General features: G+C 44.1%; 1 protein-coding gene across 2 annotated transcripts in view; it reads left to right on the top strand.

Annotated features, from left to right (window-relative positions):
* il16 (interleukin 16) overlaps positions 1–14,699 on the top strand; it is a 169,874-nt gene that overhangs the window by 118,601 nt on the left and 36,574 nt on the right. For both annotated transcript variants that reach the window (XM_072564801.1, XM_072564802.1), the window contains one exon: positions 9,690–9,777. In XM_072564801.1, the coding sequence (XP_072420902.1) occupies positions 9,690–9,777 (88 nt within the window). The remainder of the gene's footprint in view (positions 1–9,689; positions 9,778–14,699) is intronic.

Raw genomic sequence — 14,699 nt, 5'->3', positions numbered from 1 at the left:
TTGTTGACTCATAGCTGCCCTGTTCATTGCCTGAGCAAGCTGATGAGCTCATGGGCAATATGTGCCAGTGAGGCCCACATCCTTTAAAGACAAAACAAATTAGTGACTGGCTTATATTTACGACCACAGGTTTTGGAACTAACCTCTGTTCTGCATTCACCCTGTTAAATCATTTCATAATTTTAATGACTTTGATTTCAGATGTTTTGGGGTGAATTAAAGTTTTGGAAACAGGGCACAATCTTCTCCCCCTTCTTACCACACCCCAACACTGATGTAAAATCCATGGAGATAATGTTAAGTCATTAGCTGAATGTTACTAGGCCAGTCTTTGATAATCTGGGAGTTGGGTGGACACTGAAATTAGTCAGTTACAACTTTTTTTTAACCAACTCCGTGACAAGCTATTCAGCTGGTAGATAATGCAATCCTGCTGTATATTTTGGTTTAATCCTGCCTGCTGTATATTTTGGTTTAATTCTGAAGGGGATGCAGGAATAGAGGGACCTGGGTGTATATGACTCACACAGCATTGAAGGTGGCAGGACATAAGGCATACAGTGTCCTCAGCATTATTAATAGGCACTTGGAATACCAGATCAAGGAGATGATGTTGAACTTATACAAGACACTTGTTAGACCTGAGCTGGAGAATTGTGTACAGTTCTGAGCACCACATTATAGGAGAGAATACAGAAGCAAATGTGGTGTGCGAAAGAAAAGCATTTTCCCCCAAGTGGTTTGCGTTTGAATTGCACTGCCTGGAAATTATGGAGGTAGATTCAATGGAGGCATTCAGGGGGACATCAGATAATTATTTAAATAGTGATACGTTCGAGGTTAGGGGAGTTGGCAGAAGAATGCCACTAAATCATGATGTCCATTTGGAGAGAGAGTGCAGACATGATGGGCAAAGTGGCCTCGTTTTGTGCTGGAACACTTTGTGAGTTTGTTAATTGCTTGAGCAAGGAATTGCACAGTTACAGTTACAGGGTGGGAGCTCTGCTGTGTTCTTAGTCTATTCTGTGCCTCCGAGTTCTGAGTGCAGGTTATTCTGCTATAATGCGACAGTTGTGTTTCTCTGCAAACTGATGCTATAGACGATTGTGCTGTAGAAGATCACTAATAGAACATCGCTATACCCATTCAGTAGAAACTTCATGTTATCCAAATAATGTCCAAAATTCGTCAGTCGCGTTATAGTCAATTCATACTGATGAAATGCACATTTAAGCAGAACAATCTGTATGAAAATCCAGGATGACAATTGTCTGAACTCAGTCTTATTAAATAATAGTATTCAAATAATGTTGTTAAGCCAAGCCATCACTGTCAGTTGAGTAGTTTAATACCTGAACCTAGCTGATATAATAATGGCACCAGTTAGTTTGTAAACCAATCAGTGCAGTGAGTTACAACACGGGATAATTCCTTCTGCGAATTTAAACCATGCACACAGAAAAGCTCACCTCACCTTGTAATCTGTTAAAGTATGAATGACAAATAACTACAAAATTCCCTCGAAAGAAAAAAAATTAACAACTTATCCTTTAACTCTAAGAAACACAAGAATGTTAAACAACACCTATCTACATGGTCATCCTCCTTTGTCTGATCAATTTATGTACCTCCCACTCTACAACAATATACTGATCTGATAAAACTTCCGAATAAGTTTAACAAAAACATCAAATTTCAAAACCAGCCAATTGTCTCTTTACCTTTGGTATCTTCGTCTGTACTTTCCTGGGTCTTTTCTTTGGTCTTCTGCTTCACAAATTTCATATGAAAAGGTACCTACACCTACACCTTCATAACAGAGGGAAAACCCTGGCTTATGCTGAAAGACATAACTTAGGGCAGAAGAGCAGACAAAGGAAGCACATGGTGAGATAGTGCAGGAGAGAGAGAGAAAGAGAGAACCTGCACAGTTACTGCCTTTGCTGTTTGAATTCGTGTATCGCTGGACATCGGAGTGCATCTGGGAAAATTAACAAGGTGAAATTCACAACTAATCTTGGAGGAACTGTTGGGCGAAGTTCACAGCACAGAATCAGATAAGTTAATTGTTTTAAGTCTGTCCAAGAGAAAGGCTGTATTAGTGAGTACAGTGGGTTCTTTCTTGATTATGTTTTTGGAGATAAGTCTCTTGATTAAACTTAAAATATAAGCCATAACTACTAATTTAACCTGGTGCAGTGTTTGTGGAGGAATAAGACGGTGTTATTTTCTGGGTCTGTAGATTGTGAAGGAGCAAAAATGGCCTTTGCAGTGATATGTACTTCTTGTCAGATGTGGGAGTTTAAAGAGAGTTTAAGGGTTACTGCGGATTATATCTGTCATAAATGCTGTTGGTTGCGAATCTTATCAGATCGAGTGCATTGGTTGGAGAGACGGAGAGAAGCGATGAGGAATTTGCAACAGCAACAGTATGTGATGGATAGCAGTTATAGGAAGGGCGGGGGGGGGGGGGGGGGGGGAGTCTCAGATACAGTCACATAGATGGGTTAACTCCAGGAAGGGTAAGAGAGGTAGGCACCTATGGCAGGAGTCTTTTGTGGATATACCCATTTCAAACAGGTATGCTATTTTGGAAAATGTAGGGGGTGATGGATTCTCAGGGGAATGTAGCACAACCAGCCAAGATTTTGGTACTCGGACTGGCTCTAATGCAACAAGGGGTACGTCAGCTTCCAAGAGATCAATTGTGTTAGGGAATTCTGTAGTCCGAGGTACAGCCAAACGTTTCTGTGGCCAGCAGAGAAAAAGCAGAATGGTGTGTTGTTTCCCTGGTGCCAGGATCAAGGATGCCTCAGAGGGTGCAGAATGTTCTCATGGGGGAGAGGGGCCAGCTGAAGGTCATTGTCCACATTGGAGCCAATGATGTAGGAAGGGAAAAGGTTGAGACTCTGAAGGGAGATTACAGAGAGTTAGGCAGCAATTTAAAAAGGAGCTCCTCAAGGGTAGTAATATCTGGATTACTCCCAGTGCTACGAGCTAGTGAGGGCAGGAATAGGAGGATAAAGCAGATGAATGCATGGCTGAGGGGCTGGTGTATGGGAGAAGGATTCACATTTTTGGATCATTGGAATCTCTTTTGGGGTAGAAGTGACCAGTACAAGAAGGACGGATTGCACCTAAATTGGAAGGGGACTAATATACTGGCAGGCAGATTTGCTAGAACTGCTCAGGAGGATTTAAACTAGTAAGGTGGGGGGGGGGGGGGGGGGGGTGGGACCCAGGGGGATAGTGAGGAAAGAGATCGATCTGAGACGGGTACAGTTGAGAACAGAAGTGAGTCAAACAGTCAGGGCAGGCAGGGACAAGGTAAGACTAATAAATTAAACTGCATTTATTTCAGTGCAAGGGGCCTAACAGGGAAGGCAGATGAACTCAGGTCATGATTAGGAACATGGCACTGGGATATCACAGCAATTTTAGAAACATGGCTCAGGGATGGGCAGGACTGGCAGCTTAATGTTCCAGGATACAAATGATACAGGAAGGATGGAAAGGGAGGCAAGAGAGGAGGGGGAGTGGCATTTTTGATAAGGGATAGCATTACAGCTGTGCTGTGGGAGGATATTCCCGGAAATACATCCAGGGAAGTTATTTGGGTGGAACTGAGAAATAAGAAAGGGATGATCACCTTATTGGGATTGTATTATAAATCCCCCAATGGTCAGAGGGAAATTGAGAAACAAACTTGTAAGGAGATCTCAGCTATCTGTAAGAATAATAGGGTAGTTATGGTAGGGGATTTTAACTTTCCAAACATCAACTGAGACTGCCATAGTGTTAAAGGTTTAGATGGAGAGGAATTTCTTAAGTGTGTACAAGACAATTTTCTGATTCAGTGTGTGGATGTACCTACTAGAGAAGGTGCAAAACTTGACCTACTCTTGGGAAATAAGGCAGGGCAGGTGACTGAGGTGTCAGTGGGGGAGCACTTTGGGGCCAGCAACCATAATTCTATTCATTTTCAGATAGTGATGGAAAAGGATAGACCAGATCTAAAAGTTGAAGGTCTAAATTGGAGAAAGGCCAATTTTAACGGTATTAGGCAAGAACTTTCGAAAGCTGATTGGAGGCAGATGTTCGCAGGTAAAGGGACGGCTGGAAAATGGGAAGCCTTCAGAGATGAGATAACAAGAATCCAGAGAAAGTATATTCCTGTCAGGGTGAAAGGGAAGGCTGGTAGACAGGGAATGCTGGATGACTAAAGAAATTGAGGGTTTGGTTAAGGAAAAGAAGGAAGCATATGTCAGGTATCAACAGGATAGATCGAGTAAATCCTTAGAAGAGTATAAAGGCAGTAGGAGTATACTTAAGAGGGAAATCAGGAGGGCAAAAAGGGGACATGAGATAGCTTTGGCAAATAGAATTAAGGAGAATCCAAAGGGTTTTTACAAATTCATTAAGGACAAAAGGGTAACTAGGGAGAGAATAGGGCCCCTCAAAGATCAGCAAGGCGGCCTTTGTGTGGAGCCGCAGAAAATGGGGAGTTAATAAATGAATATTTTGCATCAGTATTTACTGTGGAAAAGGATATGGAAGATATAGACTGTAGGGAAATAGATGGTGACATCTTGCAAAATGTCCATATTACGGAGGAGGAAGTGCTGGATGTCTTGAAATGGGTAAAGGTGGATAAATCCCCAGGACCTGATCAGGTGTACCCGAGAACTCTGTGGGAAGTTAGAGAAGTGATTGCTGGGCCTCTTGCTGAGATATTTGTATCATCGATAGTCACAGGTGAAGTGCCGGAAGACTGGAGATTGGTTAACTTGATGCCAGAATTTGGGAAAGATGATAAGGAAAAGCCAGGGAACTATAGACCAGGGAGCCTGACATCATGTAAGTGGAGGGCAAATTGTTGGAGGGAATCCTGAGGGACAGGATGTACATGTATTTGGAAAGGGAAGAGTTGAAAAATCTGGTGCTGGAAAAATACAGCAGGTCAGACAGTATCCGAGGAGCAGGAGAATCAACGTTTCGGGCATAAGCCCTTCTTCAGGATGTATTTGGAAAGGCAAGGACTGATTAGGGATAGTCAACATGGCTTTGTGCATGGGAAATCATGTCTCACAAACTTGATTGAGTTTTTTGAAGAAGTAACAAAGAAGATTGATGAGGGCAGAGTGGTAGATGTGATCTATATGGACTTCAGTAAGACATTCGACAAGGTTCCCCATGGGAGACTGATTAGCAAGGTTAGATCTCATGGAATACAGGGAGAACTTGCCATTTGGATACAGAACTGGCTCAAAGGTAGAAGACAGAGGGTGGTGGTGGAGGGTTGTTTTTCAGACTGGAGGCCTGTGACCAGTGGAGTGCCACAAGGATCGGTGCTGGGTCCACGACTTTTTGTCATTTACATAAATGATTTGGATGTGAGCATAAGAGGTACAGTTAGTAAGTTTGCAGATTACACCAAAGTTGGAGGTGTAGTGGACAGCGAAGAGGGTTACCTCAGATTACAACAGAATCTGGACCAGATGGGCCAATGGGCTGAGAAGTGGCAGATGAAATTTAATTCAGATAAATGCGAGGCGCTGCATTTTGGGAAAGCAAATCTTAGGAGGACTTATACACTTAATGGTAAGGTCCTAGGGAGTGTTGCTGAACAAAGAGACCTTGGAGTGCAGGTTCATAGCTCCTTGAAAGTGGAGTCACAGGTAGATAGGATAGTGAAGAAGGCATTTGGTATGCTTTCCTTTATTGGTCAGAGTATTGAGTACAGGAGTTGGAGGTTGTACAGGACGTTGGTTAGGCCACTGTTGGAGTATTTCATGCAATTCTGGTCTCCTTCCTATTGGAAAGATGTTGTGAAACTTGAAAGGATTCAGAAAAGATTTACAAGGATATTGCCAGGGTTGGAGGATTTGAGCTACAGGGAGAGGCTGAACAGGCTGGGGCTGTTTTCCCTGGAGCGTCGGAGGCTGAGGGGTGACCTTATAGAGGTTTACAAAATTGAGGGACAAGGATAGGATAAATAGGCAAAGTCTTTTCGCTGGGGTCAGGGAGTCCAGAACTAGAGAGCATAGGTTTAGGGTGAGAGGGGAAAGATATAAAAGAGACCTAAGGGACAACATTTTCACGCAGAGGGTGGTACGGGTATGGAATGAGCTGCCAGAGGATGTGGTGAAGGTTAGTACAATTGCAACATTTAAAAGGCATTTGGATGGGTATATGAATAGGAAGGTTTTGGAGGCATATGGGTCGGGTGCTGGCAGGTGGGACTAGATTGGGTTGGGATATCTGGTCGGCATGGACGGGTTGGACCGAAGGGTCTGTTTCCATGCTGTATATCTCTATGATTCCTATCCTGAATCAAAACCAGCTCTCTCTTATTTGTTAATATTGTGTTACAACTGAATTAGGAGGCAAAATTGATCCCTTTTTTTGTCTGTTTCTCCAGTGATCACAGCAAAGCTAGTGCTTGGAGAGAGAGAGAGAGAGTGATATCGCCAATTATACCTGTAAGTGTATACAGCAGGTTGTACTTAGATCAGTGTTGGTGCAAAAATCATAGTCAAAATACAGAGAATAAAACTGTTGATTCAAATGGAAAAAGGACAGTTGTTAACTTGTGGAAGAAATTGCTGTGCTTTTAAAAAGTTACTGACACTCATTGTGTGCAGTGTTTACACAGACTTTGTTCAAGCAGCAGGGGAAGAGGTCTGTAGGCAGTCCCACACTAGGATGTATACGTGTAAAGTGGGATTTGTTCAGCAATAGGTAGCTGATTGGTTTATGCAGTTGTGTCCAGTTATGAATGCCAAAAGTCGTCAGCCTGGTGGCAACTGTCTGTTTGATTCTTGGACAAGTGATGTATCTCAAGATACCTGGACTCAGAAGAAAGACAGCTATTTTCTTGGACCAGTTACTGTAAGCTGTTGCCTTTAACCAGCAACTAACAGACTTTGCAGTTAGTGTACCTATCACCATGGGCCTCCTGAAAAGAACCAGGAGGAAAAAGATTGAAGAGAAAATTCTGACCAAACCAAAAGGATCATTCCAGTGAATGCTGTGGACTGGTGCTATTAAACTGTGCTTCCCAGTCTCTCTTTCCTCCACTCATAAAACTGATTCTTTTTGTTTGTGTTTGTCTGTATGTGATGTGTAGGATGTTTATAAAAGGGTTAGTGTTTTAACTGGTAACGTTACACAGTGATCATTCATATCTGTCGCTTGTGACTAGAACTTATTTGATTGTAATGAACAGTAGTGATTGTTAAGTATAGGAACCTGGTCAGTGTTTACTGTTCATTTGATTCCATTGGACAGGTAAATCTAACATTTTACCAAATCATTAATCTCTTGTGGAGAACCTGGGAGCACTGGTGCTTGAGAATCAACTCACTTTCTCAAGTGGGTTGTAACTTCAGAAACAAGTTAGCTAATTCCCTTTAGTAATAAATAAAGACTAAGTTCATTGCTTGAGTAATTTTGTTTGCAAAGATGTAAAAACAAAAGTCTAATTCAAACAAATACACACACACACACCATCTTGACCAAATAACACATTTAATTCTTCTGTCTAAATTTGACTATCTCATCCAAGTTAGACTTTGCACACAAAACTCAAATTCTCCTCTAATTGTGGCGATGAAGCCTTATAGTGAGTTTTCAACTCTCACACTTTGTTTCTCTCAGAATTAGCTCTAAACAGAGGGCAAAATTGTTATTCCTGAGGCAATTGATTTCACATGTACTGTGTTCAAATCCAATAGGGTTATTCCATCCACAACTGCATCATGTGACCTGTCAGAAAGACTTCACATCTCCAGTTGACCCATTTGTGTTCTCCATGAAAATGCTGCTTTCATCTTTGTTGCAGTCACTCTCCTTAACTTTGTGAAATGTTCTTTCCAAAAAATCTAAGCTATAAATAAATGTCCAAATCAATGATATTCTAGGTCATTATTTCAGATAACACGTCTTCATAAATATTGTGAGGCAATGGTTAAGAGCTAATGCCACTGGTTCAGACCTCTCAGCCCAGGACACTTGCGTCAGGAATTCAGATCCACAACCACTATCCCTTTTAGGAGCAGAATGATGTGGGTCATGATCAGACACAGACCTCCTGATCTGATGTTTTACACCGTTGACTCTTAATTTGTCTGATTCATCTAACTTATTTCCCAAGGTGACCCGGAGTGGACTTTTTAAAAGCCAGGCAGCACTTAGTTATTGATTTATTGCCTGGGTATATTTTCACCTTTCTGGATTAGTGGTGCTGGAAGAGCACAGCAGTTCAGGCAGCATCCAAGTAGCTTCGAAATTGACGTTTCGGGCAAAAGCCCTTCATCAGGAATAAAGGCAGTGAGCCTGAAGCGTGGAGAGATAAGCTAGAGGAGGGTGGGGGTGGGGAGAGAGTAGCATAGAGTACAATGGGTGAATGGGGAAGGGGATGAAGGTGATAGGTCAAGGAGGAGAGGGTGGAGTGGATAGGTGGAAAAGAAGATAGGCAGGTAGGACAAGTCCAGACAAGTTATGGGGACGGTTACTGAGCTGGAAGTTTAGAACTAGGGTGAGGTGGGGGAAGGGGAAATGAGGAAACCATTGAAGTCCACATTGATGCCCTGGGGTTGAAGTGTTCCGAGGCGGAAGATGAGGCGTTCTTCCTCTAGGCATCTGGTGGTGAGGGAGCGGCGGTGAAGGAGGCCCAGGACCTCCATGTCCTCGGCAGAGTGGGAGGGGGAGTTGAAATGTTGGGCCACGGGGCGCTGGAGTTGATTGGTGCAGGTGTCCCGGAGATGTTCCCTAAAGTGCTCTGCTAGGAGACACCCAGTCTCCCCAATGTAGAGGAGACCACATCGGGAGCAACGGATACAATAAATGATATTAGTGGATGTGCAAGTAAAACTTTGGATGTGGAAGACTCCTTAGGGCCTTCACCTTTATCTTGTGTGTCAGCTTGACACAGAAGGGACCAGTTGATCTTATGTGGTCAATAGAGCTCACTATGTTGGTAAAAGGTGGTGCCATTATCTCTGCAAGATCACCTGCACTGCCAACTCACCACACAATGGTTAACACCGAGGTGATAAAGCAGAAATGGGTCACAGAATCAGGTGTAAAAATGGGCTCAGGAAACTGTTTACATTTTTTGAGATTAGATTCCCTACAGTGTGGAAACAGGCCCCTTGGTCCAACAAGTCTACACCGACCCTCCAAAGAGTAACCCACCCAGACTCATTCCCCATATTTACCCCTGACTAATGCACCTGACGCTATGGGCAATTTAGCACAGCCAATCCACCTGACCTACACATCTTTGGACTGTGGGAGGAAACTGGAGCACCCAGAGGGTACTCCCACTGGGTGCAAACTCCACGTGGACAGTCATCCGAGGTGGGAATTGAACCCAGGTCCCTGTGCTGTGAGGCAGCAATGCTAACCACAGAGCTACCGTTTGTTGCATGAAAGCACAACTTCTGACTAACATACATGTGCTATTCAACCTCCACTTCTTGATGTTTGTTATTACATCTTCAATCAATTAAAAAATTTGTCCTTTCAAAATATTGGCACAGCATTTGGTAGTCATTCGTAATTGGTAGACCGTGGGTATTTCTGGTTCTTTCATTGGTAGAGTTTCTAGATTAATTTTTTTCATGTTCACTGACATTCAATATTCAGACTTGCACAATAACCAATGATTGGCTTTGTCTCCACAGATTTCTGAACAGCAATTCAATGAAGCGATTTTATTAACTGTTGAAAGTGCTCGGTTCAATAAGGACAGTAATCCATGGAGTACGCAAGGTAAGGGCAGCTTCAGTTATCCAAGAGAAATAAAATGCCATATTTTCTGAGGAGTGGCAATCAGAGAAATTGCCATGCCACTCCACTCCCTTTCTATGTTCCCAAAAGAGCTCTGCATTTCTGACAGGAAATTCTGGCCAGGGGTCCTTTGAAACGTGGAACCATAAATCCATTCTGACAGATCTCTCATGGTGTAGAACAGTTGAGGAAAGGCAAACAATGACCTTTTCACTGTAGTCAGTTGCTGTAATGTTCAGTTTGAAGCCCAACATTCCAACCAGTTTGACAACTGTTACACATGAGGTAGGTGTGAGGTTATTGTCCTGGGAAGGTAGGGTGCCAGGTAGGTAAAATGCCAGGTGGGTAAGGGTCGTGTCAGGTCTGGAGTGGTGGTGGGGGATTTGGGGGGCAGGCCAGAATTGTCAGTTCCAGCAGCATATGAGTGGGGTCATGCTTTGAATGAATGCAGGATCTCCGCTTCTGAGGGGTTGGATAGCTTAGTTCCTGGAGGAACAGGGGGGGTAGTGATGTGTGGGGTGGGAACACCTGCTCTCAGGAGGGTGTGGGGGTTCTTGGGCCTGGCAGAACAGGAGACTCCTGGAAATAGTGTGGGGTGGTAGAGGGATGTTGGGTGGGCATGTTAAGGGAGTGATACCAGTCAGGGTTGAAGGAGTTTGTTGTGGGTTTGAGGCAAAGTGTAGTTGGAGGGTGGTGAGAGGTATACTGGGAGTTAGTTTCAAAGTTACTCAGGAGTTAAACTAGGCATTTTATTGTCTAACCTCTCCTGAGTAACTTTTATAACCTCAACCAAGCCATTTGAACTCTGATTTTAATTGATACTTTTGGAGAGTTCCAAACGCAGGGGAATTGCCCCAAGGAATCTTCCGTTTTCCAGGTAATCGCCTCAGTGGGAATGTTACGATGGGAATTCACAGGACTTCCATGCCCCCCTCCTATCTATGCTTCAGAAATGATCACTGCATTTGAAAATCCAGGCCAAAGTCTCTTCAAATCACAGCAATAAACAGGATCCTTTAGCAGTTTAGAATTCATTCCGGTTAATCCCTCCCTTACACTGAACATCTTGTACAATTTCCTCCAGCCTCTAAGTAAATTATTTTCCAAATACTTACTTCATGAGAGCTATCATAAATTCTACTTTACTAGTTTCTGGTAGGGACTTTCATGTCTGAATGACTGAGAATAACAAACACTAATTAGCATTTGCAGTCTCAAAGACTGTTGGATATACCTGCACTCTATCAGTCTAGTCTTCAGAGCTTCGCACCAAGATTGGGAGACAATGGTCCTTTACCTCACTCCAGGTGCCTCTGCTTTATAAGGAGGCAGGATAGGACGCAGGAGGCACACTGCCAGAGGAAGAACTACAAATTAACCCTATCCCCATGGGACTCCTCACTGAGGTGCCCAGCCACTCCCACTTCCAGTCTGTCTGTAACCTCCATGCATATGGGAGTTCAGGGTAAGGTGGGTGAATGTGCATCTGGGCAGAGCACACTCAACATGTCTGCACCAATAGCCACAAGTATCCCTGGGCCCATCCCAATCAAAACATCAAGACCAACTGGGTTCACTATAGGGTAGGACCCTTCACCTAAAGCTGCAGACTCTGGAACTGCACCAAGACACATGAGAGGGAAAGGAAAAAAGAAACCCTTCTGAGGACACATAGCAAAATATCTTTGTAAATACATTTGTTTTATTCATCTGTGGGATGTGGGTGTCACTGGCTGGGCCAGCATTTGAAGCCCGTCCCTAGTTGCCCCTTGAGAAGGTGATGAAGAGCTGCCTTTTTGAACTGCTGCAGTCCATGTGCTTTAAGTAGACTCACTGTGCCCTTAGGGAGGGGAATTCAAGGAGTTTGACCCAGCGACAGCAAATGAACAGTGATCTATTTCCAAGTCAGGGTGGTGAGTGACTTGGAGGGGAACTTGAAGGTGGTGTGTTCCCATGTCCTTGTCCTTCTAGATGAAAGAGGTTGAGGGTTTGGAAGGTGCTGGCTGAGGATCTTTGGTGGATTTCTGCAGTGCATCTTAAAGATAGTACACAGCTGCTACTGAGCATCAGTGATGGAGAGAGTGGATGCTTGTGGATTATAGAATCCCTACAATGTGGAAACAGGCCATTTGGCCCAACAAGTCCACACCGACCCTCTGAAGAGTATCTCACCCTGACCCATTTCCTTATCCCTGACTAATGCACCTGGTCTACCCATCCCTGAATACTCGGGGCAAATTAGTACGGCCAATTCACTCTCACCTGCACAGCTTTGCACTTTGCCAATCAAGCAAGCTGCTTTGTCCTAGATAGTGCCATGCTTCTCGAGCGTCGTTGGGGCTTCACTTATCCTGGCAAGTGCATTTGTAAATGTATGCTCCCATTACATCATGAGCTGTGAGAACAACTGTTATGGGCACACATAGTAGCTTTCATTGGTGACACGTCATGTACTAACCCTGTCTGAATGAAAGTTATTTCTTCTTTATTGTCTGTACTAGCAGGAGGCTTTTTGTCCTCACCCAATAAGGCAATATTAGATGTTGTGATGGAGCCCTCAATTTGTAACCTTCACTTTTATTAAAACCACATGAACTACAGAGAAAGATCAAACCGGCAAGCTGCAGTTGCAGTCAGGATTCAACAGGGGGTGCTGGTCTTAGCTGCTAGCAAACATTTACTGTCAGCAAGAGATTGACTTCATTCAGCTCCATGGAACAATATTCACAGAGATGTCCCGCCTGCTTTCGCTAATGATGCTGCGCCAGAGGCTACGGACGGTGCTGTGTTTTTGGATTCCAGAGATTGGCAATAAATTGAAATAAAATACTCAGAACCAGTGCAGACATTATGGACTAAATGATTTCCTGCTGCTCCATAAATTTCTGTGGTTCTGTATTGTTTCCCAACCTTAGATGTTGTGTAGGCTATTCGGTTATTATCCCCTCTATATCCCAGCATGTTGTGCCTAATCCCCACAATTGACTTCCCAGCATCCCACCATAACAATGGCCACTAATATACTCCCTGATTTGCAGGGAACAGAGACTCCTTGGATTAATCATGGCCCCACCCCTCTGTCCAACTTGGAAAGCCAGCCCTGACTGATGAGTGACCGGACATGTGACTAAACTGACCACTAATCATTGAAATGGACCTGCAGGACTGACAATGGCCAACTGCAATGATACAGAACCCAACCCTGGATGCAACATGTGACCGACTGATTGTGCCCAAGAAGACTCTGGACTGGTATTGGACCAGTCTGGGAGCCACTGTCTGAAGGCTGTCTCCTTTGACTTTACTGAGGACTGCTTTTAGACGTTGAGACATGGCCATTTGTTTGAAGCGTAAGCAGTGTGTTTGTGAAGCTTGCTGATAACACACGGTGCAGGTTTGAGATTGGACAGAACCCACTGATGTATAATAAGATGTCCAACTATGTTGCTTGACTGATCAACTGCTGATAACCATGACAAGCCTCCGGTCTGCGCAATAAGTGAGGTCAGACAGGAGTACTGTCACCTGTAAATTCTGAGTGAAGTGGCAAAGTGTAAAAGAGCAAGGCAGAGATACTGTGATTATCCAAGTAGCTGTAAGATGGCTGAGCATTGAGAGCAATCAAGGAGCCTGAAGATGCACCTTGCTTCACTCCATGAGCTGGGTGGCTGTCCCTGCACTCAGTGGCCTGGCAGCAGCATTGCAATGAGAAGTATTAGTTTCTCTGAAGAATGGTGTTGAAATGGAGGCCTGTATTCTAAGTGAGTTGGTGGTTGCCATCATCCTGTGGTGAGGCTGGTGCATGTCCAATGCCAATCTCCAAGGACCATGGGGCAGTAGGCAGTTACTACCCTGGAGTGTGCCCTGAGACGCTGGGGACCTCTGTCCAGGGTGGAAGTTTGGAGGACTGGAGCTACCAGGTACCTACTTTAACTTTCACATTGGGATTTGTCACCATCTGACTTCTCTCAGGCACATGGGAAACTAAGAATTTGCATATAAATGAGGAATGATAGGTGCTGATAAGAAGTAAATGGACTTCTCGCTACTCACTGGTGAGATTCTCATCTCGGCAATCAAACCTTAGTTGGGAAATCAGACTTTTGTTTGATGTTGAGAATCTGATTCTTCCAATCTGACCACATTTTCCCAACTGAACCAACATCGCCCATACTGTTCAGCGGCTAAGAAAATTCACAGCATACAATTGTTCTCAGTAATGGTGACCACGACAGTCCAATCTCTCTTTAGGGAAGAAAATTTACCAGATCTAGACTAAATGTGACTCCAGAACCACAGCAATGTTTGACTCTTAACTCCCCTATGGCCAATTAGGGATGGACAACAAATACTGGACTTGCCAACAATGCCCACATCCCAATAAAGTTATTGGAACCTTTTGAAAGGTGTAATTCAGAACACTAACAGCCCTTCCGTACTTGAGAAGCAGCACCTTTTTAAAATGATCAGAATGAGATTAGGTGTGGTATGAAGTAATGACTATAGAGGAGTTAATGCTTCTGTTCCATTGGGCTCCACCTACTCTGTTGAACTGAATGGGGGACACGCACCAACCAACCCCACCGCCCTGTGGCCAAACACTTTAACTCCCCCTCACATTCTGCCAAGGACATGCAAGTCCTGGTCCTCCTCCATCGCCAAACTCTAGCCACCCAATGCCTGGAGGAAGAACACCTCATCTTCCACCTTGGGACCCTCTAACCACACGGGATCAATGTGGGTTTCACCAGGTTCCTCATTTTCCCCCCTCCCTCCACCTTATCCTAGATCTAGAGGCACCACCCTCTAGATCTGTCCTACCTGTCCATCTTCCTTCCCACCTATCCACTCCACCTCCTCTCCGACCTATCACCATTACCCCCCATTTCCATCTACCTTACGCA

Source organism: Chiloscyllium punctatum, chromosome 48, assembly GCF_047496795.1.
Source record: "Chiloscyllium punctatum isolate Juve2018m chromosome 48, sChiPun1.3, whole genome shotgun sequence".
Classification (NCBI taxonomy): Eukaryota; Metazoa; Chordata; class Chondrichthyes; order Orectolobiformes; family Hemiscylliidae; genus Chiloscyllium; species Chiloscyllium punctatum.
The sequence above is the reverse complement of the archived record's forward strand: the minus strand, read 5'-3'. Positions and strand labels throughout refer to the sequence as shown.